This window comes from Cetorhinus maximus, chromosome 15, assembly GCF_964194155.1.
Source record: "Cetorhinus maximus chromosome 15, sCetMax3.hap1.1, whole genome shotgun sequence".
Classification (NCBI taxonomy): domain Eukaryota; kingdom Metazoa; phylum Chordata; class Chondrichthyes; order Lamniformes; family Cetorhinidae; genus Cetorhinus; species Cetorhinus maximus.
The window spans coordinates 95,035,697-95,061,741 of record NC_135893.1 but is presented as its reverse complement, the minus strand read 5'-3'; the positions used below and the strand labels follow the sequence as shown (position 1 = coordinate 95,061,741).

The 26,045-nt window shown below is 39.6% G+C and overlaps 1 protein-coding gene across 1 annotated transcript; it reads left to right on the top strand.

Annotated features, from left to right (window-relative positions):
- The first annotated feature begins 641 nt into the window (after window positions 1–641).
- LOC144690313 (alpha-N-acetylgalactosaminidase-like) lies at window positions 642–21,399 on the top strand. Its single transcript, XM_078557667.1, has 7 exons — window positions 642–808; window positions 4,155–4,329; window positions 6,213–6,390; window positions 17,021–17,115; window positions 18,895–19,056; window positions 20,126–20,323; window positions 21,130–21,399. The coding sequence occupies exons 1-7, from the start codon at window positions 642–644 to the stop codon at window positions 21,397–21,399; spliced, it is 1,245 nt and encodes a 414-aa protein (XP_078413793.1).
- The last annotated feature ends 4,646 nt before the right edge of the window (window positions 21,400–26,045 follow it).

Here is a 26,045-nt window from a genome sequence, read left to right as displayed (position 1 = left end):
CAAAACGCTGGCTGGTTGTAGCCCTCTTTGCCCACAGGTTAATATTGCTAATACTGTTACTAAAGCACCAACGGGTGTCTCAGCTTCTGAAGTGAGTGATATTTGATCTAATCAGACGGAAGGAAATTTTGAATTACAATAAGGAACAAAATATATGACACGGTGGGCAAGAGGCAAAAAGAAAAGAATTCTCATTAAAGGGAGGAAGTTACTTTTTTTGCACCTATAACTGGAGCACCTTGCTATTTGGTGGGGTCGAGAGGGAGGGTTAGATTCTGTGCTTCGAGCTCATGTGAGTCTTTTGATATTCTTGGAAGGACAAGAAAACAGCTGAAGTCAAAAGACCTATGGTTAAATAAATGAGGAAGCTTTGAAGTAAAGTAGGCTAGACTTCTAGTTTGTCTTCCATTTGCATAAATCATTAGAAGATGGGAACATGGCTTTAATTATAACTTTCAGAGAGTTGTTTAAGACTTTTAAAGGTGTCTTATCTCAATAAATCTCACTGACTTATCTCAACTTATACATTCTTATAATAATCATAGACTCAGATTTTTTTAAAAATCCAATAGAAATTTATGGATGAGTCCTAAAAGTAATGTGGCTAAAAGATCAATTTTTCTCCCCCAGCCAGGTTTTTAATGCATTACAGAGTACTTTCTCTCTTCATATCCATCCTACCGATACTAGCCGGACCATGCCAGTCCCTGGATAATGGTTTGGCGAGAACTCCCCCAATGGGCTGGATATCCTGGGAGCGCTACAGATGTACCATAGATTGCAAGGAGCACCCTAACAGCTGCATTAGGCATGTATTTTTAAGTATCACCTAGACATCAGTTAACTCTGTGACTTCTTTCTTTTTCTTATTTTTTTCTCTAATTTTACTCCCATTTTAAGCCATTCCACCCTCTATCTAGTCATTCAGATTATAAACAGCTCTACAATTTACTTCTTTGAATTTGTTTCTCCCCTCCCCTTGGCAAATAATATTTTAATTGTGTGAGGTACTCCATCCACTAATTCAGCAAGGAATACTTGGGGCGATGGTCGTGTAGTGAACTAATAATTCAGAGGACTGGGCTAATGCTCTGGTGACAGGGGTTCAAATCCCATCATGGCAGCTGGTGGAATTTAAATTCAATTAATAAAACCTGAAATAAAATTGAAAGCTAGTCTCATAATGGTGACCATGAAAGTAACCATTGTCGTAATTGTCCTAAAAACCTATCTGGTTCACTAATGTCTTTTAAGGAAGGAAATCTGCCACCCTTACCCACTCTGGACTACATGTGACTCCAGATCTACCGTAAAGTGGTTGACTCTTAATTGCCCTCTGGAATGGCCTAGCAAACCACACAGTTCAAGGGCAATTAGGGATGGGCTAATAAATGCTGGTCTTGCCAGTGATGCACACATCCCATGAAAGAATAAATGTTTAAAAATTGACGCAAGTCAACTGTCAGGCAAGCCAGAGGTTTGAACCTGTAATCCTACAAATGATGTCAAACGGAATTAGGGTCAGTTAGATTTCACTGTTTTGTTTACATTGTGGTGTAAGTTTATGATCATTTCTTCATATGGTGCTACATTTTGTTTGCTTCTATCGTTTCCTAGATCAGCTTTGTAAGTTTATTGTTTTCACTGAAAAAAGAGACGAGTCAAAGCTTTTCATCTTGCACTCATCAGGACACTTCGCAAAAATACCAATATAGGGGGAAAACAACAATTTATACTATGTTGTTGTTTCCCCCTATATTGGTATTTTTGCAAAGTGTCCTGATGAGTGCAAGATGAAAAGCTTTGACATGTCTCTTTTTTCAGCAATACTCAAATTCTGTACTACCAAACAACTATTTGTTATTTTCCCAGTTCTGTAGATCTTCCATCATGCACTATTGCCCCAGCTGAAAGTGGCAACCTTTTTTGAGGCCTCTGCCAATGTTGTTTGCACTGGCCAATAGGAGGGTATGCCGAGGTAGTACAGGGGATTTGCCATCTGATTTATGTTTTTATATAATGTTATTACGATCCCTGTGAAGGAACTGTGAACCCAAATAACCAAATTTATCAAACAATTTGCAAGTCAAGAAATTACCATCAGGATTTCACTTTTTGTAGCTTTTGCATTAACATGTATGAGAACCGATGCAAATTAAACATGAATTTATAAGCAACTGATGCTTAAAAGAAAAAAGGTAAATTTCACTGTAAACAGTCGATGCAACAAAGATACGTCTTGACACAAGCGTAAAAACACTTGCATCACTCCCCAAACAAATGTTGCACCATGCCCAGTTCCAAAAGTCTCTAACTTGTCTTCTGGCACGTTTGATATCTCACTTTCCCACTCAATCAACGTGACCCTTGAATCATGTTCGCCATCAGCCGTATTCCAATCGAGGTCCCCGCATGCAGTTAACACCAACAAGGCACTCGCCTAGGAACCCTCTCTCACTCACGTCGCATCAGTCCTGATGGCATTGCTTTCCAGCGTTCCTGTTCAACCAACCAACCAGCCATACCCAGTTCATGATCTGGTCCTCTTATACAAACTCTCAGCTCCTTTGCATGCCTGAGCTGTTCACACCACTTTTAGGATTCAGTCCCTTTTAACTCACTCATACATCGCTTCCCCAACCTCATAGCCCGGCATATCCCTCACTCTGCAATTACTACCAAGCCAAGGGATCAACCCTATTTCAATAAAGCGTGCAGGAGGGCATGCCAGGGTTATTCAGCTCCTGACCTCATTACAGCCTTGGTTCAAACATGGATAAAAGAGCTGAACTCCCGAGGTGCAGTGAGGGTGATTGCCCTTCACATCAACTCAACATTTGACCAAGTGTGGCATCAAGCAGCCCTAGCAAAACTGGAGCCAGTGGGAATCAGAGGAAAACTCACCACTGGTTGGAATCATACCTAGCACAGTGGAAGATGGTTGTGGTTGTTTGAGGTCAATCATCTCAGTTCCAGGATGACACTGCAGCAGTTCCTCGGGGTAGTGTCCTAGGCTTAACTACCTTCAGCTGCTTCATCAATGACCTTCCTTCCATCATAAGGTCAGAAGTGAGGATGTTCGCTGATTATTGCACAATGTTCATCAGCGTCATTCGCAACTTCTCAGATACCGATATGTGGTTACAGATTGTGGTTGAGTACAATTCTGCTGCTGCTGATGGCCCACAGTGCCTCATGGTTGCCCAGTCTTGAGTTGCTAGCTCTGGTCGAAATCTATCCCATTTAGCACGGTGGTAGTGCCACACAACATGATGGAGCTATCTCAATGTGAAGACTGGACTTTGTCCCCACAAGGACTGTGCAATGGTTACTCCTACCGATACTGTCGTGGACAGTGCTTGTATCCAAGAAAATTACAATTGGTTCCTTTATCATTAAAGCAAACTCTTAAAATTCTTTTCAAATATTAAAAACAATTACAGATTCCACAGACATTTTAAAGAAATTGCAAATTTTCCTTACTCCACTACTTCTGGGTCAAAGGTCATCACAATGTGAATTCATTAAATTACTTTCCTTTAACACTTGTTGGAATAAATATCTTTTTCATTCCAAATATAAATGAGCTGATCCAATTATGGTGCCTGATTTGGACAATCTACTGTTTACCTTTACCAGTCACTTGCTCAAAATTAAAAGTACTTTATTAAACATACTTGGGAACAAAAAGCTAGAAATGTATTTCCAGGCAATGATACATTTTATGATTTTGATGGTAGTTGAATTCGTTTTTGATATTCTCTGAATGTTGTCTTGTAACATACTCCTATGTGTTGTATTTAGATAACACAGCTAATATGTTATCTGTTATCTAATGCATTTCTAGTTATGTACCATCCTATAAACTTTACCCTCTCTTTTCTTCAGGGAAGCAACTCAATTCATATCATCTTTATATGGTATAAACCTAGACATCCCTGCTTGAGAATAAGAGCTCAGGATCTGGGCCATCGTAAGAGAATCCCTACATTGTTTCATGTCACCGTGCATCAGTAGATGCACACTGGGGCTATACCTGACTTATTTTTTAAGACAGTCTGCAAAGTTTTCCTGATATTTGAGTACATAGTTAGTAATAAACAACAAAAATAGACCAATTTGGTGACCATCTTCTTGGCTTTTCACTGTAACAGTGAAGGCTTGTTTAGGGCGATGGCAGACAAGCTGGTAGAAGATGGCTGGAAAGATCTGGGCTATCAATATGTAAACATTGATGACTGCTGGTCGGCAATGATAAGAGATGCTAATGGGAAGATTCAGCCAGATCCTGAACGATTCCCAAATGGCATTAAAGCACTGGCTGATTACGTGAGTAACATTTTCAAATTTCAAGTGTACATCAGGCTAACGATAACACACAACCTGTGTTTTTTGTTATTTCTATTACCTTGGTATCCCATGCGACACACACTACAGCACTGTCTCGGTGGATAAGGGCACCAAGTAGCAGCAATTTGAATGGGTCTTCAGCAAGTTATTGCATAATATGTTGGAATTATGTTCAAAAAGACAGAGAACCAATGGCCCAACAAACAGCTGAAAGGCTGAGAGGGCTGTTTCCATCTTGTTTATGGAGGGGACAAAAATGGAGGAGAAAATTGAACCAGGGTCAATGGAAACTCCTGTCATGTTGGGAATCACTGTAACAATGGGGGAAATTTTCAGCTTCAATGCCTGAGTGGTAGTCTGGCAGAGTCAATTGCATCCACCCCGCCCCCCCACCCCCCACCGTCCCAACAACTATTTTAGAACCTACCTGTTTTCATCAATCTACATAATTTCTTTCATTCACGCTCCAGTATCTTGTTTCTTTTAGACATTTATAATTGTGATTTCAATTTTCCAATATTCTAGTAACATGAGATGATAGCAATCATTTTAAAGGCATTAAAACCCATGCTAAAAAGAGAGCCCTTTGTACTGTCATTATGCACAATTGAAATTTATTAAAAGCCAAAGGTGCACTTTCACTTGATAGAAATTTTGTTCTTGATCAATATATTTATGGATATATGCCTAGATTTGTTTTTGTCTTAGTACATTGTACATGGAGTTAATTTTAATTGACCCAAATGTTGCAGTCAGTAGTGAAGGAACACAGTCATCGCTGACCTTGTAAAAAGCTGCCCACAAAGATTTAGCAGGCTCCAGAACATGTGTTTCTTCTAGTCCAATGTCACTTTGAATATGGTGCCATTTATAGGGGATCTGTGGTGCTTGGCAACAGGGAAGGTCACAGCCAGGCTGACGAACCAATCACATTGCAGCATTCTCACAGACAGCAAAGTAGGAAATAAGAAGCATGGAATATAATTTAATCACTGGACAGGACGAGAAAGAAAATTGGACATACACATGGGATTAAGGGAAAAGCTTGAATATCATCAACTTTAAAAAATCAGTTTTAATCATCTTAAAGTATCATGCAACTTTTAAATTTTCTTCTAAGGGAATGAGACTCCACACTTACAAAATTCAGGGCTAGAGAAGTTTATCAGAAGTAAGTATGTTGTTAAAATTCAGTTACTCCTGATTGAACCAGGCTTAACATTTTCACTAAGTTTTACATTGAGAATAGTGTGCAAAAAGTTGAAATTCATGTCAAATCAGTAATTCTGCGTTGACTGTGCCTGTGAAGGGGAATGGGATATCAGTAATATCAGCCAGTAGATTTCCACATGGGCTTACATGTGGATTCCAAAAGTTGCTGTTATTTTTACACCGTCATGACAGCGAGTCCTGACAGATTCATTGCCATCATAAACACAAATTTCAGCCATTGCTTTTGCTTTCTGAGGCCAGCTAAGGATCAGGTACAGTTTTCGATTATAAATAGCCATCAACCATTTTTGACACCAATCTTTTGTAAGGTGCTGAGGCTTAGCCATTCATTCCATGAGACATACTAAAACCATTGTGAACAAGTACTTAGCCTCAATTATTTAGGAAAAATTCAGGAATGGAAATAAGGCGTGCCTTTAAAAAAGCTAAACTTGCATTTTGTTTGCCACAGTGAGAATGATTTGTAAAAACTGTATTGATAATATACTGCCATTGATGTTGTGACTGAAGTATGTAGAAATCTTCTAATTACAAATATGGAAATGTAACTTTACAAAGAGACATATTTACTCATGTTCTGTCTTGACAGTTTGAGCTACTTACTTCTTGATCTGCATTGTTCATGCTAGGTTCATTCTAAAGGGCTGAAGCTAGGGATTTATGGGGACCTGGGTATTGCAACGTGTGGTGGGTTTCCTGGCACCACACTGGAGAATGTTGACACTGATGCCAAGACATTTGCAGAGTGGGAAGTAGACATGCTGAAGTTTGATGGCTGCAACTCCAACTCCACTGAGAAAGCAATAGGTACCACCTCTCTTGAGATCTTATAATAGTTACACAGCATTTAATTGATCTTGTTGACTATGTGGAAGATGCTGGGTAAGAGTCTACTGATTACAAAATTTATCTCTTGACAAGGACAGAACTGAATAATTCACAAGTTAGTTGAGTTAGTTGCAACATAGGAGCATAGGACTTAGTAGCAGGAGTGGGCAATTTGGCTCTTTGAACCTGCTCCGTCATTTGATAAGATCATAGGGACATAGGAGCAGGTGTAGACCATTCGGCCTCTCGAGCCTGCTCTACTATTTAACTAGATCATGGATGATCTTCTACCTCAACGCCATCTTCCCGCACTATCCCCGTATCCCTTGATGTCATTGGTATCTAGAAGTCTATTGACCTCTGCTTTGAACATAATCAATGACTGAGCTTCCACAGGCCTCTGGGGTAGAGAATTCCAAAGATTCACCACTCTTATTATGACACAGCTGATGGTAAATGCTGAGCTGTTCAAATCCCAGAGGGAAACTTGAAACAACTGTCATAACCAATTTTTTCAATTTATATGTTTCAAGATGCAGGCTTTGAATTCAGTTAGAATAAGATCACTGAGTCTCAAGAGGTTTTTATAAAACTAAGTTAAACATTTATTAATTAAAAGATTGTAAGCACATACCTATGTCTACAGATTACTACTGTAATAACTTCTAAAAATCCTCTAATTAATCTGACTCCCAGTTACACTTCCACTAAGGCAACAGTAAAACACATAGATTTAAACAGACCCCTGGCAAAGCACACTAGACAGTCGCATTCAAAATGAGTTTCTTTCAACTCTGGGTTCTTGCACACAGCGGCTCGAGGCTTATGGGCTGGAGGCGTTGGTGTTTTCATAGCACCAATGTTATTCGTAAGCTTTGGAAAAAATAAACACATTGTTTGGCTTCTCCTGGCTTGATGTAATATTTCACCCATTCTTTTGAATGGTTTATTTAAAAATTCAAATTACCCCTTTACACTTCACCTTCTAACTTCCCTATGTTTACCGAATGAACATTTCAAACCTACTTCTCTTCTATAAATCAAAGTCTCTGGACCAGCTGGTTTTAATTCAATTAAGACACACACACATACACACACATAGACACAGACACAAGTAAAACTCTATTTTAAAAAATTTCCAACAACATTATAGACATTATTATATCTTCTTGACATCCCCCTTCTTATCGAAAAATGAACCATCATAATTCTAAAAGACGGCTTCATTTTTATTAACCCATCTTACACTATCTCCTATTCTTATCTATATACTTTATTACAGTACCAGGTGCATACATTAACATAATATATATACAAATTCTTGGTGTCAACAGAAATCATTCAAGTTCAGTGTCCAGGTTTTAAATGTCCAATTTTCCTTTTAAGCTTCAAACTCTTGATAACACATCTGGGAACAGATTCTCTCTACCAGCAACATGTATAAATTGTTGCGGTAATAGACTCCACCTGAATAGCCTTGCATTTTTGTCTCAAAATTTGTCTAGAAACTTTAAAGGATTGTGGTCTGTATAAACAATTGTTTCTGATGAATTCTTTGCAACATTAATTTCAAAATGCTGCAATACTAACACCAAACTCAGCATTTCCTTTTCAATCGTTGAATATCTTCTCTGTTATACATTCAACTTCCATGAAAAATACCCGATCGGTTGTTCAATTCCAGTGTCATCTTCTTGTAACAGTATGCCCCAATGCCTATGTCACTTCTGTCAATGGCCGACTTAAATTGCTTGATGTAATTGGGTACTGCCAAAGCTGATGTTGTAGTTAATAGTTTTCAAACTGTCAAATGCATTCTTATGCTCCACTGAAACTTCTTGTTCTTTTTTAATAGTTCTGTCAGTGGAGCAATTACACTGCTAAAATATGGTACAAATTTCCGATAAAACCCACTCATGCCCAGAAATCTCAAAACTTCTCATTTTCTTGTAGGCACTGAGAAATCTATGATAGCCTTGACTTTCGTATCTCTCTGAGCCACCTCACCGTGTCCAATGGTTTGGCCTAGCCACGTAACTTGTGCTTCTGAATTTTCACTTTTAGCCAAGTTCATCACCAAATTAGCTTCTTGTAACTGAGTAAATAATTCTTCCAGATGTTGTAAATGCTCATCCCACATCTGACTGAAAACTATTAAATCAACAATATAAACAGCACAATTGCTTAGACCTGCAATTACTTTGTTCGTCAGTCTTTGAAGTGTTGCAGGTGCATTCTTCACACCAAATGGCATGACTTTAAACCGATATAGTCCATTTAGGTTTATGAAAGCTGATATCTCCTTTGTTCTTGCTGATAAGGGTACTTGCCAATATCCTTTTAGTGAATCTATCTTTGTGATAAATTTCGATTGTCCCATTTTCTTAGTACAATCCTCCAACCATGGTATAGGATATGAATCCACTTTTGTCACCGCATTCACCTTTTGATAGTCCACACACAGTCTTTGTGTTCTATCCGGTTTTGGTACCAGTACAATAGGCAAACTCCAGTTACTGCAGCTAGACTCAATGATATCATTTTGAAGCATGAGGTCAATTTCCTTCTGTACTTGTGATAACTTTGCCGGATTTAATCTATAAGGATGTTGCCTTAGCAAAGATGAAACTTCTACAGACACATCATGTTTAGGTAAATCTGTCCTCCCCAACTTATTTCCACAAATAGGTTTGTGTGACTGCAATAGCTTTTCCAAATCACTTTGACACTTGTCTGGAAGGTAACTCAATATTACATTTAAGTTTTCAAGTACCCCCTCATCAAATTTGATTAAAGGAAAATCAATTTCAGAATCCTGCATTTCTACCTCTTTCTCATTAGCTATCACCACTACCACCTCCTTTTGGTCTTCTTCCCTGTCAAAGTACTTTTTAAGCATATTTACATGACACACCCTCTGCTTCTTTCTTCTATCTGGAGTATTTATTAAATAATTTGCTAAACTCAATTTCTTTTCAATCCTGTAAGGCCCACTGAACCATACGTTTAATGAGTCGCCCAGTACTGGTAACATAACTAGCACTTTCTCTCTAGCAATAAAATTCTGAGCTGTAGCCTTCCTGTCTGCTTTCACTTTCATCACTTGCTGTGATATCTTTAAATGTTCCCTAGCCAACTCACATGCTTTGTTTAATCTCTCTCTGAAGTTTGATATGTAATCCAGGAGAGTAGTTTCTGAATTTTGACCCATCAATTTCAGTGGTCCCCTTACCTCATGACCATAAACTAATTCAAAAGGGCTAAAACTAGTTGATGCATTAGGAGCGTCTCTAATAGCAAATAACAAGAATGGAATTCCCCTATCCCAATCCTATGGATAATCCTGACACTACACTCTCATCATAGTTTTTAAAGTTTGATGTCATCTTTCCAAAGGCTGTTGACTTAAATTATTTTATCCCCAAACTGTTCATTACTGCCTTAAACAGCTGTGATATGAAATTTGACCCCTGATCTGATTGTATTTCTTTAGGTAAACCATATCTTGTAAAAAGCTTAGCTAACTCTTCCACAATCCTCTTTGTTATAATATTTCTCAAAGGTGTTGCTTCAGGAATCCTGGTAGACACATCCATTATTGTCAATAAATACTGATTTCCATTTTTTGTCTCAGAGGGGTCTTACACAATCAATCATGACCCTAGTAAAAGGTTCTTCAAATGCTGGAATTGGGATTAAAGGTGCCGGTTTAATCGCTGCTTGTGGTTTTCCTATCACCTGACATGTGTGACATGTTCTACAGAATTTCACTACTGCCCTAGGCAAATCAGGCCAATAAAAATATTTCTGCATTTTTGCCTGTGTTTTCCTAATACCTAAATGTCCTCCCATTGGAATTTTATGAGCAATCCTCAGAATCTCATTTCTATACCCAACTGGGATAATAATCTGATATACTCGCTCCAGTTTTCATTTGCTGAGACATGATCCTGCCATCACTTTCTCATTAAAACATCATCCTTAAGGTAATAACATTCTGGAATACATTTTACCTTTGTTGCTGAGTAAGCTGTCTGATGTAACTGTTTTAATTGCAAATCCTTTTGCTGCGACTCAGTTAACTGCCTTGAACTAAACACCTCAACTGCCTTTTCCTCTGCTGTGTCTTTGTCTGTGTCCTTGAACAATGTTATCAAACACAGTGCCTGCTAATTGGATTTCAATACCTTCTTCCTGCCTTTGAACTGCCTGTCCTTCTTGTTTTGCTTGTTTCTACCTATGAGCCTGTGATCTCATTATCACACTATATGGAAACAATCCGGGATGCTCCTTTTGCAACAACTCTGTTAAAAAAACACTTCTACAGGCTGCTCAACTACCATAGGCATCACCCACATCTGTGATCCAGCTACATCATTACCCAGAATAAATTGAACTCCTGCAATGGGCCAATTTTTCCACCACCCCAACATTCACTTTGCCTGTTTTCCACCTAACCTTTCAATTTACCTTCCACAATGGAATAGGTTTAGCATCTCCATGAAGCCCACTTATTATCACCTGCTGTTCTTACAATACTCCCTCTGAACAACAAACGTCACTAACCCACAACATTAAGGATTGACTAGCCCCTGTGTCTCTTAAAATTTTAACATCTTTGCCTACTCCACCCTGGACATATGGAAAGACTTCCCCTTCACATACAAAATTTCTAAACAGCTCAGTAACCTGCTCCTCAGAATTCTCTTGGGTAAATTGTGAACACATTCCCACTTCTTTACCTATCACTGATTTGTCCTGTTTTATCTGGTTTTCCATGTGCCTGAACCTCAGAACCCACAGTACTTTTACTTCTAGAACTTTTCTGCACCCCAATAATTCCAACAGATTTTCCCTGCAATTTCCAGCATACTGATTTTGTGTGCTCAACTTTATTATAATGAAAATGCCTCGATTTTCGAATGTCACTTCTACTCTCAGCACCTTCCTTTTTATTCTGGGCAAAAAACTTCCTGGGAATTTCCACCTACTCCTCTTCTCTGACTACCCACCTTCCTTTCCCCTTCCCACTTTCCATCCTTCTCTGATTTAAAAGAATGATGAAAAAAAAGCTAAGCTCTATGAACTATCTCATAATCATCAGCTATCTCTGCTGCTTGTTTTACCATTTGAACCCTCTGTTCCTCCACATGAGTTCTCGCTAACGATGGAATTGAATCTTTAAATTCTTCCAAAAGAATTACTTCTCTAAAAGCTGCATATGTTGTCTCTATTTTTAATGCCCATATCCACCGGTCAAAATTACTTTGTTTTACTCTTTCAAACTCAATATAAGTTTGCCCAGGCTGTTTTCTCATATTCCTAAATTTCTGCCTGTATGCCTCAGGAACCAACTCATATGCACTTGAAATAGTCTTTTTTACCACATCATAATTCACTGACATTTCTTCTGATAGTGCTTTACCCACCAACCTGGATTGTAACAACGACGTCCAGTTTTCCTGTGGCCATTTCATCTGTTTAGCGATCTTCTCAACTTAAATAAAGAATGCTTCAACATCTTTTTCCTCAAACTTTGGAAGAGCTTGTACAAATTTAAACATCTCTCCACTGGATTTCAGGTTAAAGGTTTTTTCATCATCAGAACTTGCCTCAGGATCTGAGGTCTCTTTTTTTAACTTCCAGCCATTTAAGCTGTTATGCCCTTTCTCTTTCCTTCTCTCGTTCCCTTGCCACTTTGGGCAGGATTTTCCGCACTCGCCTGCCGCTGCTGGGATCTTCCAGTCCTGCTGCAAGTCAATGGACTTCTGGCTGGGGCACTGCCTCGCCCGTGATGGGTCCCGCTCACGACAGGGCCGGCAAATCCCGGCTATTCTCTTTATCCTTCACTCTTGCCTGGAATTCCAGTTTGGTTCCTTTCTTTCTTCTGCCTTTCTGCTTGCTCCCTTTGAATGCCTTTTCCTTTCCTGATGCCTCTAGCTCAAGTTTTTTCATTTCCTTTGCTTGCTCAAGTTCAAGCTTCTTCATTTCTATCTGAAGTCTCACTACCTCCAGCTGTGACTCACTAGTGTCAGGTATCACTTCCAACTTCAAATGCTGTGCTATCACTTCAGCTATGTCTGCTTTCTTTTTCCCTATAGGTAACCTCAGCTGTAATTTATCTGCCAACCCTGTTAACTTATTCTTGGATACTTTCTGTAACCCAATCAGAGTTATATCTTCTACTTCCAAAAAAGATTTAGCCATAGATACAGCCATTTTTTCCTTCTCGCCACTTCAAAAATGCCTCACACCCATTCGGGAATTCAAAGTGCTTCTCATACTCATAACCCTAAGATTCACCAATTGCAAACCATTCAAGGAATTACAAATATATCCCGGACGAGCCCCCAGTTATTACGGCACAGCTGATGGTAAATGCTGAGCTGTTCAAATCCCAGAGGGAAACTTGAAACAACTGTCATAACCAATTTTTTTCAATGTGTATGTTTCGAGATACAGGCTTTGAATTCAGTTATAATAAGATCACTGAGTCTCAAGAGGTTTTTTTATAAAACTAAATTAAACATTTATTAATTAAAAGATTGTAAGCACATACCTATGTCTACAAATTACTACTATAATAACTTCTAAAAATCCTCTAATTAATCTGACTCCCAGTTACAACTCTGTTAAGGCAACAGTAAAACACATAGATTTAAACAGTCCCCTGGCAAAGCACATTCTGAACAGTCGCATTCAAAATGAGTTTCTTTTAGCTCTGGTCCTTGCAGACAGCGACTTGAGGCTTACGAGCTGGAGGCTTTAGATCTTAGAATCCCTCTTTTTTTCACCAACAGCCTTCTCTTCCTTTATACATATTTTCCTCTATGAATGCAAATTCTCATTGTACGAGTAGTTTTTTTTTAACTTTACCTCTTCTAATAATAAAACCTTTTCATAGCACCAATTTTTTATTAGTAAGCTTTGGAAAAAAAAACACATTGTTTGGCTTCTTATATTTCACCCATTCAAATTGCCCCCTTTACACTTCACCTTCTAACTTCCCTGTGTTTACCTAATTAACATTTCAAACCTACTTCTCTTCTATACATCAAAGCCCCTGGACTAACTAGCTTTAATCCAATTAAGACACGCACACATACACATACATAGACACAGACACCACTAAAACTCTATTCTAAAATAATTTCCAATAACGCCAAAGACATTATTATATCTTCTTGACTCTCAGACTGAAGAAATCCTTCCTCATGTTGGTCCTAAATGGCCTACCTCTTATTCTGAGACTGTGTTCTCTGGTTCTAGAACTGCCCCCCCACCCCACAACAACCCATCCAACCAGGGGAAACATCCTTCCTACATCTATCCTGTGAAGCCCTGTAAGAATTTTGTACATTTTAATAAGGTCACCTCTCATGCTTCTAAACTCTGGAGAATACTAATACTAATACATGGCTGATCTGATTGTGGTCTCAGCTCCACTTGCCTGTCTGTCCCTATAACCCTTGACTCTCTTGTCTATCAAAAATCCAGGATCTTAACAGTACAAATTTCATTCTCATAATCAAAGGTATATTGTCCTGTCAGTGTATTAATATATGAATCAATATCCTATGTTATTATTGTATCGATTTTCTTTTACTTTGGAATGTTGTAAATAAAATTTGAATTCCTTCCTTTCAGAAATCTGTTCACTATATTGAAAACCAAATTAAAAGAGATTGAAATTACAGGGTCCCCCCCCCCCCCCCCCCCGCCAATAATTCACTAATCAAAAAATGCTCAGTGATGCAGATCAGCTCCATTACCCTGGACTGCAGTGAGTGAGCTAGTCTCAGCTGGTACAGCAATATGAGCACTAGAATTATTCTCCAACAGCCCTGAGATGAAGACGGGAGAAACCAGTATACCCATTGCTTCTGTTCACCAATATTCAGTGACCTCTACTAAAAGCATGAACGTTGGGGGAGGACTGAATTGGGTCTGGCTGTAATATGCTCTCAAATGAAGAATGGTCACTTGAAAAAGGTGACTGGTTCTTGTGTAACAGTGAAGCATGAAAAGGAAAAATGCTTTCAGGAAAGGAAAGGAGGGGAGAAAATTGCTAGAAAGATGTTTTTGTTTTAAGACATTTTGAAAAGTAAGAAAAGTGTTAAGTGACAGATAACCTCTTCCCCATTTATCCGATATTTGCATTGCATTGAGTATTTCTTCTCTCTTTAACTATTGCTATCAATCTCGCCTATTAAGGTACTTTATCTCAGTGTTATTGTACCTATAGCCTACATAGGGAACAGAAGCTGCAAAAGTGGCTCTCTTTTTCCAGTACAGTATGTGGTGAGTTGGCAAGATCTTTGAAATTAATTGGTTTTGTTACAGAGTTGTTAAAATTCGCACCAGTTCTGAAATTCACCAGTAATAGAAGCAGCAAGTCACTCCATCACTTGTACATTGTCAAATCTTCCTCACTTGAAGCAGATCAGGGTGTTTATGCTTCCTTCATGTATCCTCCATCTGCTTCCTTAGTTTGAATCTGTGGGCAGAATTTTGCTGTCGGTGAGCAGGGGGGCGGGGCCCGCTTGCCGATGCGTAAAATGACACGGGATGACGTCAGGCAGAATCCCTGACGTCACCCCGCCCCATTTAAATTTTCAGGAAGGTGGGGGCGCAGCAAAATCAGCTGCATGCCCGCCGACCTGTCAATGGCCAATTGAGGCCATTGACAGGATCGTTTAACCAATTAAAGGACCTGCCCGTCCAACCTTAAGGTTGGTGGGCAGGCCAGGAGCTCCGGCGGGGAATAGAGAAAACATGAAACCTCATCCACAGGCAGGATGAGGTTTCATGCAGGGTTTTAAAAATTGTAATAACGTTATTCTATAAATTATGAACATGTCCCATCTCATGTGACATTGTCACATGAAGAGGATTTTTCTGTTCTCAATTTTTAATAGTTTTAAAAGTGTAAGCGATCTCCCTGAGGCTGCACTTAGCCTCAGGGAGATGTGTGCTCTTTCGTGTGCATGCGTGAAAGAGCGCACTCTCACTTTTAGGGATTCCCCTTCCGCTGGACATCACGCTGGGCGGGCCTTAATTGGCCCAGCCACGTAAAATGGCGGTGTGGCCCGCTTCTCCGGTGGGGATCGGCTCCCCGCCCGCCGGAGATTGGGTCAAGCCTGCCCGCCCGACAAACAGAAAATTCTGCCCTGTATGTCGTAGCTTGGCGATTTTTTTTTGAGTATGACCATAGGCCCTGATATTTACTGGGGCGAGACTTTGGAGTGGCGGGAGGGGCTGAATTATGTTTCGGAAACGCGGAAGTGCAGGCTTCCCTGAACGCCATGGAGTTTTAACTCCAGCGTGTGCTTGAATTTTTTATGCCAAGTTCACTGCCTGATTGACATGTTTGGCCACCTATTGAATGGGAGGGGTGGGTGGGTTTAGTGGCAGTGAAGGGGAGGGATTGCCAGAGTGGATGAGCAGGCAGTTAAAGCGTGTGACTTGGGGTGGTGAGGGGGGAGGTGGTGGAGGTTGATAATCATGAGGTAGTCAAGGGAAATGACAGCTCTAAGGGGGAGATGGGAGTGTCGCTGATCATGAGGGTTCAGGGAACTGTGGGCAGTGGGTGATTAGGGGTTGGAGATCATGAAGGTGTTGAAGGTCAAACAGATTGTGGGGGTTGCTGGACCTAGGGGATTAGTTTGTTGGACCCAGAGGAAACACAGCAGCTTCTCCTGGCCCACAAGCAGTGCTATATCCAGCACTTACCTGCTCAGTTTCCCAGAGCAAGGAAACCCAAACAACAATAATTATAAGTAGAAACCTTATTAAAATGGATACATGCAGCCTCCTTAAGGTTTTTCAGTGACCAACCTGTCTCCTGGGAGCGGATTGGTCCGCTGCAGCCACTGGCATCCATTAAAATGGAAAGCAGGTGGCTTGGAGCTGGGCTGGGTCATGTTTGATCTTGCTAACATTTTACCTTCCCACCCAACCCAAACCCACCCATTTTGGGGGCTTGAAATAACCCTTCACAATGTCCCTGCCAAATTCCTAGCTTCTTGGCCCTCAGATTATGTTAACTACTTAGCGACATTTACTTAATAAAAATTTCCTCAATTGGAAGCTTCATCTTTTGGTGGCAAGTCCGAACTAAGTTTTTGCTACAAACCTGGAGAGCACAGAGGAGGACTGTGCTCACTGTGGCCTGGGGAAACTATTAACTAAGTAAACTAAAGTTAATTTAGTTTCCAAGAGAAAAAAAATGAAATTAACGAAGATTGGGAGTACATTTCCAACTTCACATTCACCTCATGCCCATATTTTCTAATTAAAGGGAGAATCTGGCTTTATTTGGGTCTGAAGATACTGATCCATGGTGGAAGTGCAAAACGAGCTGTACCAAATTGGCAGCCTGTTTTATAGCCGGCCTGATTTTCTTCTTCACCCAAGACACATATCCTTCCCAGACTCTTTGATGAAGATTAAGTGGCGTTGCCTCCTACAGAACGAGAATATTCTTGTAGAACTCCTTTAAATGCTTACAGTATACTATGCTATCTAATGTTCCTTATCTGAAACATGCCAGCACTCTGAGTACTGCTGTTTCATTTGCCAGTTCTAATTTCAGTATTCTATTCCCTAGGCTATCCAAAGATGAGCCATGCTCTCAATGCTACAGGAAGGCCAATCGTGTATTCTTGTAGTTGGCCAGCTTATGAAGAAGGTCTACCACCCAAGGTGGGACAAAGAAGCCTTTTGTTTTCCTCTGTTAACATTTTAATAATATTTTTAAATTGTTACGTATTTGTGGCTGTGCAAGTGTGATATTGTACTGACATGGATCAGTGTTATTGATCGTCCCCTGTGTTCACTCTGCCAGTAGTTTACCAAAACCATGTGGCAGCTTGTTAATAGAATATAAGCCAATCAGTGAAGTCGAAACCAAGACTCAGAGCCTTTCTTTACTGAGAGAGTTTATTGACTTTGTTCAGTCTCATAGCTCTCGTCTCTCCGCCAGTGTCCCAGCTGCCCCCTGTTTATATGCTCTTTAGAAAACCCATAAAATAAACCAATTAACAAAGGGTGACAGCCCCTTCAAGGGGCACTGTAATAAAAAGAAAACTTTCAAAGAAAACTTAGGTAATTAAATTAAAAATGATGTTTGCGGAGCTGATGCTGCACTCCAGCCCCCATGGTGCCCACAATTTGTGGAAGCCTCAAGTGTGCCAGTGGACACTGTGTGCTCCTTTTCCATGGACACCCGCACATGAAGAGGGGCAAACAGTTGGGTCTAATGACTCCCTCCTTGGCTCACTGCCTGGACCTGTTAATGGCCACCTTGGCCAGGCCTAGGAGCAAGCTTTGTCCCTATTTATATGTACTGAAAATACTAAATTAAATAATGTCTTTCACCTGTGCATCCTAACAATAGAACTAACATACTATTAACACAGCAGGGGGTTTCAGATTTATGGAGGATTCTGCGCCTCACTTTTCATGCCTAAAAGGAAGCCTTTTTTAAATAACACGACTAATTACGAATAAACAGAGAAAGTGCAGCTTCCTTTGATGATTTATCAATTGCACTTTCTCACATCAATGATAAGCAGATTCAGATGTTTAGATATAAAAGTGATAGTTTTGACCCATGAGCAACACTAAAGCCAAACCACTTGGGCCTCCGTGTGATAAGTCTGGTTTGAAGCAAGTTTTAAAAAAACTCCCTGGAAATCAACCAGTCAGCAATATTCACAATCTTAATTTTCAATATTTTAACCTAACAATTGAACTTCTTCATTTTGCTATCTCTCTCCCATTCTTTACGAATCTCCTCAAAATGCCTCTCTGTGATTGAGGCTTCAGTCATCTCTTATCATCTACTTATTGCTTAGTCCCAGCCTGTCCCAGTAAAGTACCAGGGGACATTTCAGTAGGTAAAACATCTTCTGTGAATGTGAAGAGAAGTAGGGTTAATACACAACAATTTCAGGGCTAAACTAACTTCCTGATTAAAGATAGAAAACTGAAGCTAAATATCAATTGAATTCATCCAAAACTCTGCTGCCTAACTTGCAACAAGTCCCGTTCAACCATTACCTCTGTGCTTGCTAACCTACATTGGCTCCTGATCCACCAATGCCTTGATTTTAAAATTCTCATCTTTGTTTTCAAATCTTTCCATGACCTTCCCCTCCTAACCTTTGTAAGCTCTCTGGCTCCACTGAGATCTCTGTTCTGCTCCAATTCTGGCCTTTTGCCCATCCCCAATTTTAATCGCTCCACCACGGGTGGCCATGCCTTCAGCTGTTTAGGCCTCAAGCTCTAGATTCCCCACCCTAAACATCTTTGCCTCTCTACCTCTCTCTTGCTCCTTTGAAAACAAATTGGTATGTTTTTACTACACTAAAGGCATGTTATAAATGCAAGAGGTTATTGTTATAAGACAAGAACTGAACCGCATTGCTTTGCTACCCACCATTATAAGAAACAATTTCTTTCCGTTCTACATTCCTTTAGGTGAATTACACCCTAGTTGGGAAACTCTGTAATCTTTGGAGAAATTATGAAGATATTGATGACTCATGGAGTACTGTGCTAACAATTATAAATTGGTTTGGAGATAACCAGAAAATGTTACAGCAGGCCGCAGGTCCAGGAAGATGGAACGATCCAGATATGGTACAATATTTGTATATTTTGGAACAATTTGAATTTTGGTCAACTGTAGGGAGCACACTCACTCCTCTCCTCATTTTGCACTGAAGGAGGGAAAACACAGTACACTACTCGGCAAGAGGGAAACTGGAGAGAGTTTGGGAATGCATGGTCAAAATCAAATGATTATGTTAATATTATTAATGCAAACTATTATAGCACAATAGAGTAATAAAATCAATGGCAGGCATGAACCATTTGTTGTGTAACTAGTGTTCCTCAATGAATCAGAGGACATGCTTCTTTGTAACAATAGGGGTGTTATGCAATGTAATACACAATTTACTATCAGAGATTGATGTACTGTGATGTTACATGGCATTTTATTACCTAATTTTTCCCAGTATTTTGAGGATCAAATTCCATGACTCTGTGAATAACCAAAATGCTATTCTCAGCTTCTCCTGCCTCTGTTCAATGCCCTCCACTGCCAAGACATACTACCTGGTTTTTCCTCTTTCTCTCCGCTGACTCCACTTCAGAAAAAACCTTGTTTTCAGCTTCTTTCCCCCACCCCCCGCCCCCTTACCATTTTTCCAAAGTGATGCTTCCAGTTTCTTACCCTGCCCTGTAATCCACCCCAAAAACTGTGGCTCTGGGCTTCATTCTCCTTCTGAAGGGCTGCCTCAGGTTTCTCCACCAAGTGCCTGAATTTGCATGCACAGTGTGGAGCATTATCAATCACAACAGGTACACCATCAGGTAGGAACTGTGGGAAGTGGCACGTGAGGGAGGAATCTTATCCAGGTTGAGTTTGCCTGGTAAATATGAACAAGATGTCCAGCTTGCTGATTGTCCATTTGTACATGTTTGGTATATACAAATCACATTGTGTGGTCCATTTATTGGCAAAGACAATGGGGAAACTCCTTTTGTCCATTCATGATTATAAATTACTAACCCTTGATATCACACTAGGGTTCCCACACTTTGAGAAGAAAAATATATTTCCAAGTGAATTCCAAAAAAGTAAGATTTCGGGTCCAGAATTTCAAAGAATCTAAATGGCCTTTCGCACTTTTATTGTTTTCAGCTAATCGTCGGTGACTTTGGCCTGAATTATGACCAGTCCAAATCACAGTTAGCTCTCTGGGCAATGCTGGCAGCTCCTTTCTTTATGTCCAATGATCTTCGTACAATCTCTGATGATGCCAAGACTCTTCTGCAGAACAGGTTGCTTATTCATATAGACCAGGACCATCTAGGGCTGCAAGGCGAAAGGATTGAGAAGGTACCCTGGAGTACAAGGGGGAACATGGGGTGGGGAAGGAATGAAAATTCAAAATACATTGTCTCTTGTTTTGAGCTGCCTTCTAAAAATATAAATGGTTACCTGTCATTTCTCAGTATCTTTGTTATAGTGGCTTAAGGGATTTCCTCTCTTATCATTTTATATATTACCAGTTACATTCAAGTGATAGTGGCAGTGGGGTTGGAGAATTACGATTTATTAGAAAGGTTTAAGGTCCCAGTAATAAATGGTTTGGCAACATTTTACACTGGTCAATGGTTGAGGTTTGGTCCAATGGAAATGGTGTGAATTTTGGTGGTTTTGTAGTACTGCCACTAGATGTCACTACTATTCTCCAAACAGATCAGTAATACCGCTTTATAGAAAATAGTACAGTGCTGAGCAGGCCTGAGCATTTTTACGATGACTCTATTTAAATGAACATGACAACCTTCCTTACCTTTGCCAACTTAAAGTAATTCAACAGACAACTCTACATTATTCCACTTATACATAAATCAGCTCGTTTCCTTTGGCCACTTTGTTTGTTTGTCATTTTTGGTGCTCCCCCAATTCCTTGCTGACAAAGATAGCAAACAAACAGGCTGATCTTGCCACCTTGCTGCCATGAAGTTGGAAGATGTTTGAAAGTTGATGCCTCTTCTCCCAGGCCAGATGAGGTCAGGCTGCGGCGCTGAACATCAATGTGACTCTAATGTGGGGTCGTCAGTTTTTACTACATTGTTTTAGCCCTGTATGCCGTATTAAGGTGAAGGTTGATTTCTGTCCTTTACTCTCGTTTGTAGGACCGCGATTTCCAAATCTGGAAGCGGAATCTGACTGGTGGACAATTTGCTGTAGCCTATCTCTGCACAGCCACTGAAGGGGATGTTAGGTCTTTCAAGCTGAGTCTGCCTGCTCTTTTTATTGTGGATTGTATGTATGGTTACAACGTTTATGATGTGTTTGGCAAGAAGCTTGTTGGGTCTCTTACTTCAAATCAGACACACAGTTTTCAAGTCAATCCAACAGGCGTTGCCCTTTTTTTTATCCGACCCAAGTGCAAATTGTCTTGATGTTAATATTTGTGTATCTGATATAAATCTGAAGAAAAACATTTGTTGTTTAGTTCAATGAAACCCTTAAATGTGTAATATGTTAGAACCACATTGTCTCGACTGTCCATGTTGGGTAATAATTCAACATTTCAGAACACTTCACTATTTAGCACATCTATCCAGACTGAACTTCTAATGAAACATGATTCTCAAGTGCCAAACATTCTTGTTTCCTGAAATTAATAAACATAGGAATATAGGGAATAGAAGCAGGAGTAGGCCATTCGGTCCTTCGAGCCTGCTCTGCCATTCAAACAGATCGTGGCTGATCATCTACCTCTTACACCACTTTTCCCACTATCCCCATATCCCTTGATGTCATTCGTGTCCAGAATCGATTTCTGTCGTGAACATGCTCAATGATTGAGCCTCCACAGCCCTCCGGGGTAGGGAATTCCAAAGATTCACCACCCTCTGAGTGAAGAAATAAAGTGAATTTCTGACTGAATAAAGCATTTAAATGAAGGGTGCTGTGGCAGAGAATGTTGTGAATGTTAATCCATTTACAAATGAAAGAAAAATGAAGTTCTGGAAAATAAAATAGATATATTTGCCCACAAGGTTGCAAATAAAACTAGCTTGATAGGTTAGCTGTTAAATGTTCACCAAACATCAGGTAAGCCTAAACAAAAAGGTCCATGTTTGCTGCATTTTATTTTCTGTTTTGTTGAAAGTACTTCCCCCAAAATCAGCAACTGGAGAAGATGATGTTGAACAAAAAAATACTGGAAAAACTCAGCAGGTCCAACAGCATCTGTGGAGAGAAAGACAGAGTTAACGTTTCTGAAGAAGAGTCATACGGACTCGAAATGTTAACTCTGTTTCTCTCTCCACAGATGCTGTTGGGCCTGCTGAGTTTTCCAGCATTTTTTGTTTTTGTTTCAGATTTCCAGAATCCGCAGTATTTTGCCTTTATGTTAAAACTATGCTGAAGCCGGGCATTCTTTCATTGACAAAGTATTTTACTGAAAGAGCCTTTTGAAAACTCCAGTTCCATTTCAGACCTAAACATTTCTCAGACAAAAGGAAATGCTTTGTAAAGGCAGACTTACAATCGTCTTACTTGCTTTCACTTTTGCAACATCAGCTGCCATTCAGTAAATGAAAACATGAAATGGGCAGCAAAAGTGACAAACTTTCTAACACAGAACCAAATATCTTATTTTATTCACAATGATTACCTAAAAAAAGGATTGGTGATTATTCATTCCAAAATATCGTAAGAGCAGAAATGTGGACAATATTTTAACTTGAAATTCTTAAACAAAGTTGTCATGCTTCCTTCACTTTGACTACACTTGCTGATGTTGGTTTCAAGCCATTCTTTCCGTGTTTAATATTCTATTTGTTTTACTCCGGTTCTACATATATCATAATCTTAGTGATCATTAAAGGGACATTCCAATCCCATTTTAATTACCAGATGGTGAGAATACATAACTGAGCTTGTCACAGTGTAAATTATACTGAATAGAATTATGTATGTATACAAGGCACTTGTAAAGTCAAGTTATGAAAGATAAACATTTTCAAAGTTGATACAAATGGCTTGGATGTCTCACAATGTTATCATGTTAAAATCATGCAATCAGTTCCATATGCCACATCTAAACATGTGAAAATGGTTTTGACATCCGTTTTTCTCCAAACTTTGGTCCCCAGAATCAAATGCCCAAACCACATAGGAAACATAGTTCTGATAGCTGGATCAAAAACCAGGAACCCCCTTCCTAACTGCACTGTAGCTGTACCTACACCAAATAGAGTACAGCGGTTCAAGAAGGTGGCTCACTGCTGCTTTCTCAAAAGCAATCAGAGATGGGCAACAAATGCTGGCCTAGCCAGCGACGCACGTTCCTTGAATGAATAAAAAACGTATTTAAATAGTCATCAATTTTGTCTATTTTTTAAATTACTTTCTGCTTGTGAACATGTAACAAATGCTATTGATTATTAGACATATTTTATAAATGAACCCTGAGCTTCCATTGTGCAATAGTGTGATAAGGATATGGTGTTGATGCCATGTCAAAGCTATTGTTGTGAGCTTTTATTGTAGATGATACATTTTGTCAAATTGTGAATCTTTATACAGATTGAAATAATGTTTAACAACACTGTACAGTTTGAAGTGTGATGGGAATGAGCAATGCATGCTCCCTATGTTGGAACACTAAAGTCCCTTCACTGCAGTGGGATGTATGATGCATTGAAGACTATTTTCACTAGTATACTTAATTGGGCTGGTAATAAATAAACTTTAAATGAGCACTGTTACAAAATTAGTCAAGTCAGTTTCCACTCTTTGCCCCCACTCCTCCTTCAAGTCCCTCTGTTCTATTGTGCTAATTACAGTAACATTATAATTTACAGACCTGTTAGTTAATGCACTTTCTCCTTTTCTCTTTCCAGCTTGGTGATGTCCTGCATGGTAGACTTGTCCCTACAATATAGTTTTTCAATTTTAAAAAAATACGTAAATTATTTTGCTAGCGACAGCCCATGAATCATAATCTAAATTATCCTGTACATGTACGTATTCAGGAATTTATAATATTAAGAAAATTGAACTTTGGTAATAAGCAGCAGAAAAGTGCTTCACTATAATCTGAATTTTTCTATTTTATGAAATTGAGGAATTGCAGTATATCGTAACCTTACTTGCAATATTTCTCATAAATACTGATTCCATCTTTAATTGACATTAGTGCTGATATCAGTGGAACTGTATCTCATTAAGGGTCAGCAGGAGGAGGAGAGGAAACATTAAAAAAAAGATTTGAATCTAAAAATGTAAATTATCGATGAAAATAAGAGACACGGTGAATATATTAGAAATGCTGTTGTGCTGTGATAGTAATAGCAATGATTTTGTTTCGCTGATTATCCCTTGGATTAAGGTCAAATCAAATGAGCATATACATTATAATTTTGTTGAAAAGATGGAATTGATTCTGTAAATCAGTACTAAGCCTGAAGATCCTTATGCTTAGTTAGTTGAATTTTGCCAAGGTGCCAGATATCACAATGCCTTGCCAAACATAATGGGAAATGTGTGAGTCCAGGCAGACTATTTGGTTCATTAAGGGGATCACTGTTTAGTTGATTCTTGTCACCTGATGTTGGCACACATTCATTTTCCAATGGTGATCACTAAATAATGGTAAGAGGGGGAACATTGGTTGATGTTTCTTCTCCCTCTTATTAGCCCAAGGCCAATTGTAGCTCCCAATTGCCGTCCTTATTTGGTGTCAAAACCCTCACCCATGCCTTTGTTACCTCTAGATATGACTATTCCAATGCACTCCTGGCTGTTATCTTTATTTCTACCCTCTGCAAACTTGAGGCCATTCAAAACTCTGCTGCCCATGCCGTGACTTGCACCAAGTCCCACTCATTCGTCTTCCCTGTGCTCGCTGGACTACAATGGCCCCTAGTTAAGCAAAGCCTTGATTTTAAAATTCTCATCCTTGTTTTCAAATCCTTCCATGTCCTAGCTCTGTGATCTCCTCCAGCCTCACAGATTCCTGAGATCTCTGCGCTCCGCTAATTCTGACTGCTGAAGCATACCAGATTTTAATCGCTCCACCAACTATGCCTTCAGCTGTCAAGGCTCTAAGCACTGGAATTCCAACCCACCGCCCCACCCCCCCACCACACCCCCTACAAACTTCTGTGCCTCTCTACTTCACTTTCCTCTTTTTAGACGTTCCTTAAAACTTTTCTCTTTGACCAAGCTTTTGACATCCGCCCTAATATCTCCTTCTGTGGCTTGATGTCAAACTTTGCTTGATAACACTTGCAAAGTGCCTTGGGACATTTTATAAAGGTGCTGTATCAGGATTGTCCAACCTCTACACTTGTGGAGGGGCCATGTTTCCATTTTTTTCTCACTTGAGGGGCCAACGAGTAAATATCGGAAAGATAAGGTTTGGCACAACATCAAACATGAATTTCAAAAAAAGGTTGAGGTCCGAAGAAAAGAAACAACTTGCTGAGCAAAAATAAAGCAAAGTGAAAGCAATAAAGTGATGAAAGCAAAGTACTGCAGATGCTGGAAATCTGAAATAAGAACAGAAAATTCTGGAAAAACTCAGCAGGTCTGGCAGCATCTGTGGAGAGAGAAACAGAGTTAACGTTTCGGGTCTGTATGACTCTTTTTCAGAGCCAAAAGGAAGTAGAAATGTGATGGATTTTATACTCTTGTGTTATGGGCACAAGACAAAGGGAGTGTTAATGGTAGCGTTAAAAGCTAAAGAAGGTGCTGATAGTGGCATAAAGGTAAGATAGCAGAATGTGTTAATAACAGAACAAGGGTCAGTGCTCTGTGAAAGTACAACATAGAAAGAAGTGACAGATGGCCCTGCGGTGGTAGGGGGGGTGGGGTTGTGGAGGGGGGAGTTGGAGAGGCATTGGGAAGAGCAGATATAAAACATTAAAAATGTATTTAAAAATGAATAATTACAAATAAACAAATACAATTTTTGAAATGGTTTATAAAAGGGGTAAAGATGGAGGAGAGAGTTCATGGTCTGAAGTTGTTGAACTCAATGTTAACTCCAGAAGGCTGTAAAGTGCCTAATCGGAAGATGAGGTGCTGTTCC

Coding starts and splice junctions, on each gene's coding strand:
- LOC144690313 (XM_078557667.1), top strand. CDS start 642: ATGCATTACAGAGTACTTTCTCTCTTCATATCCATCCTACCGATACTA. Junction 4,330..6,212: donor TTAAAGCACTGGCTGATTAC/GTGAGTAACATT, acceptor TGTTCATGCTAG/GTTCATTCTAAAGGGCTGAA. Junction 17,116..18,894: donor AAGAAGGTCTACCACCCAAG/GTGGGACAAAGA, acceptor ACATTCCTTTAG/GTGAATTACACCCTAGTTGG.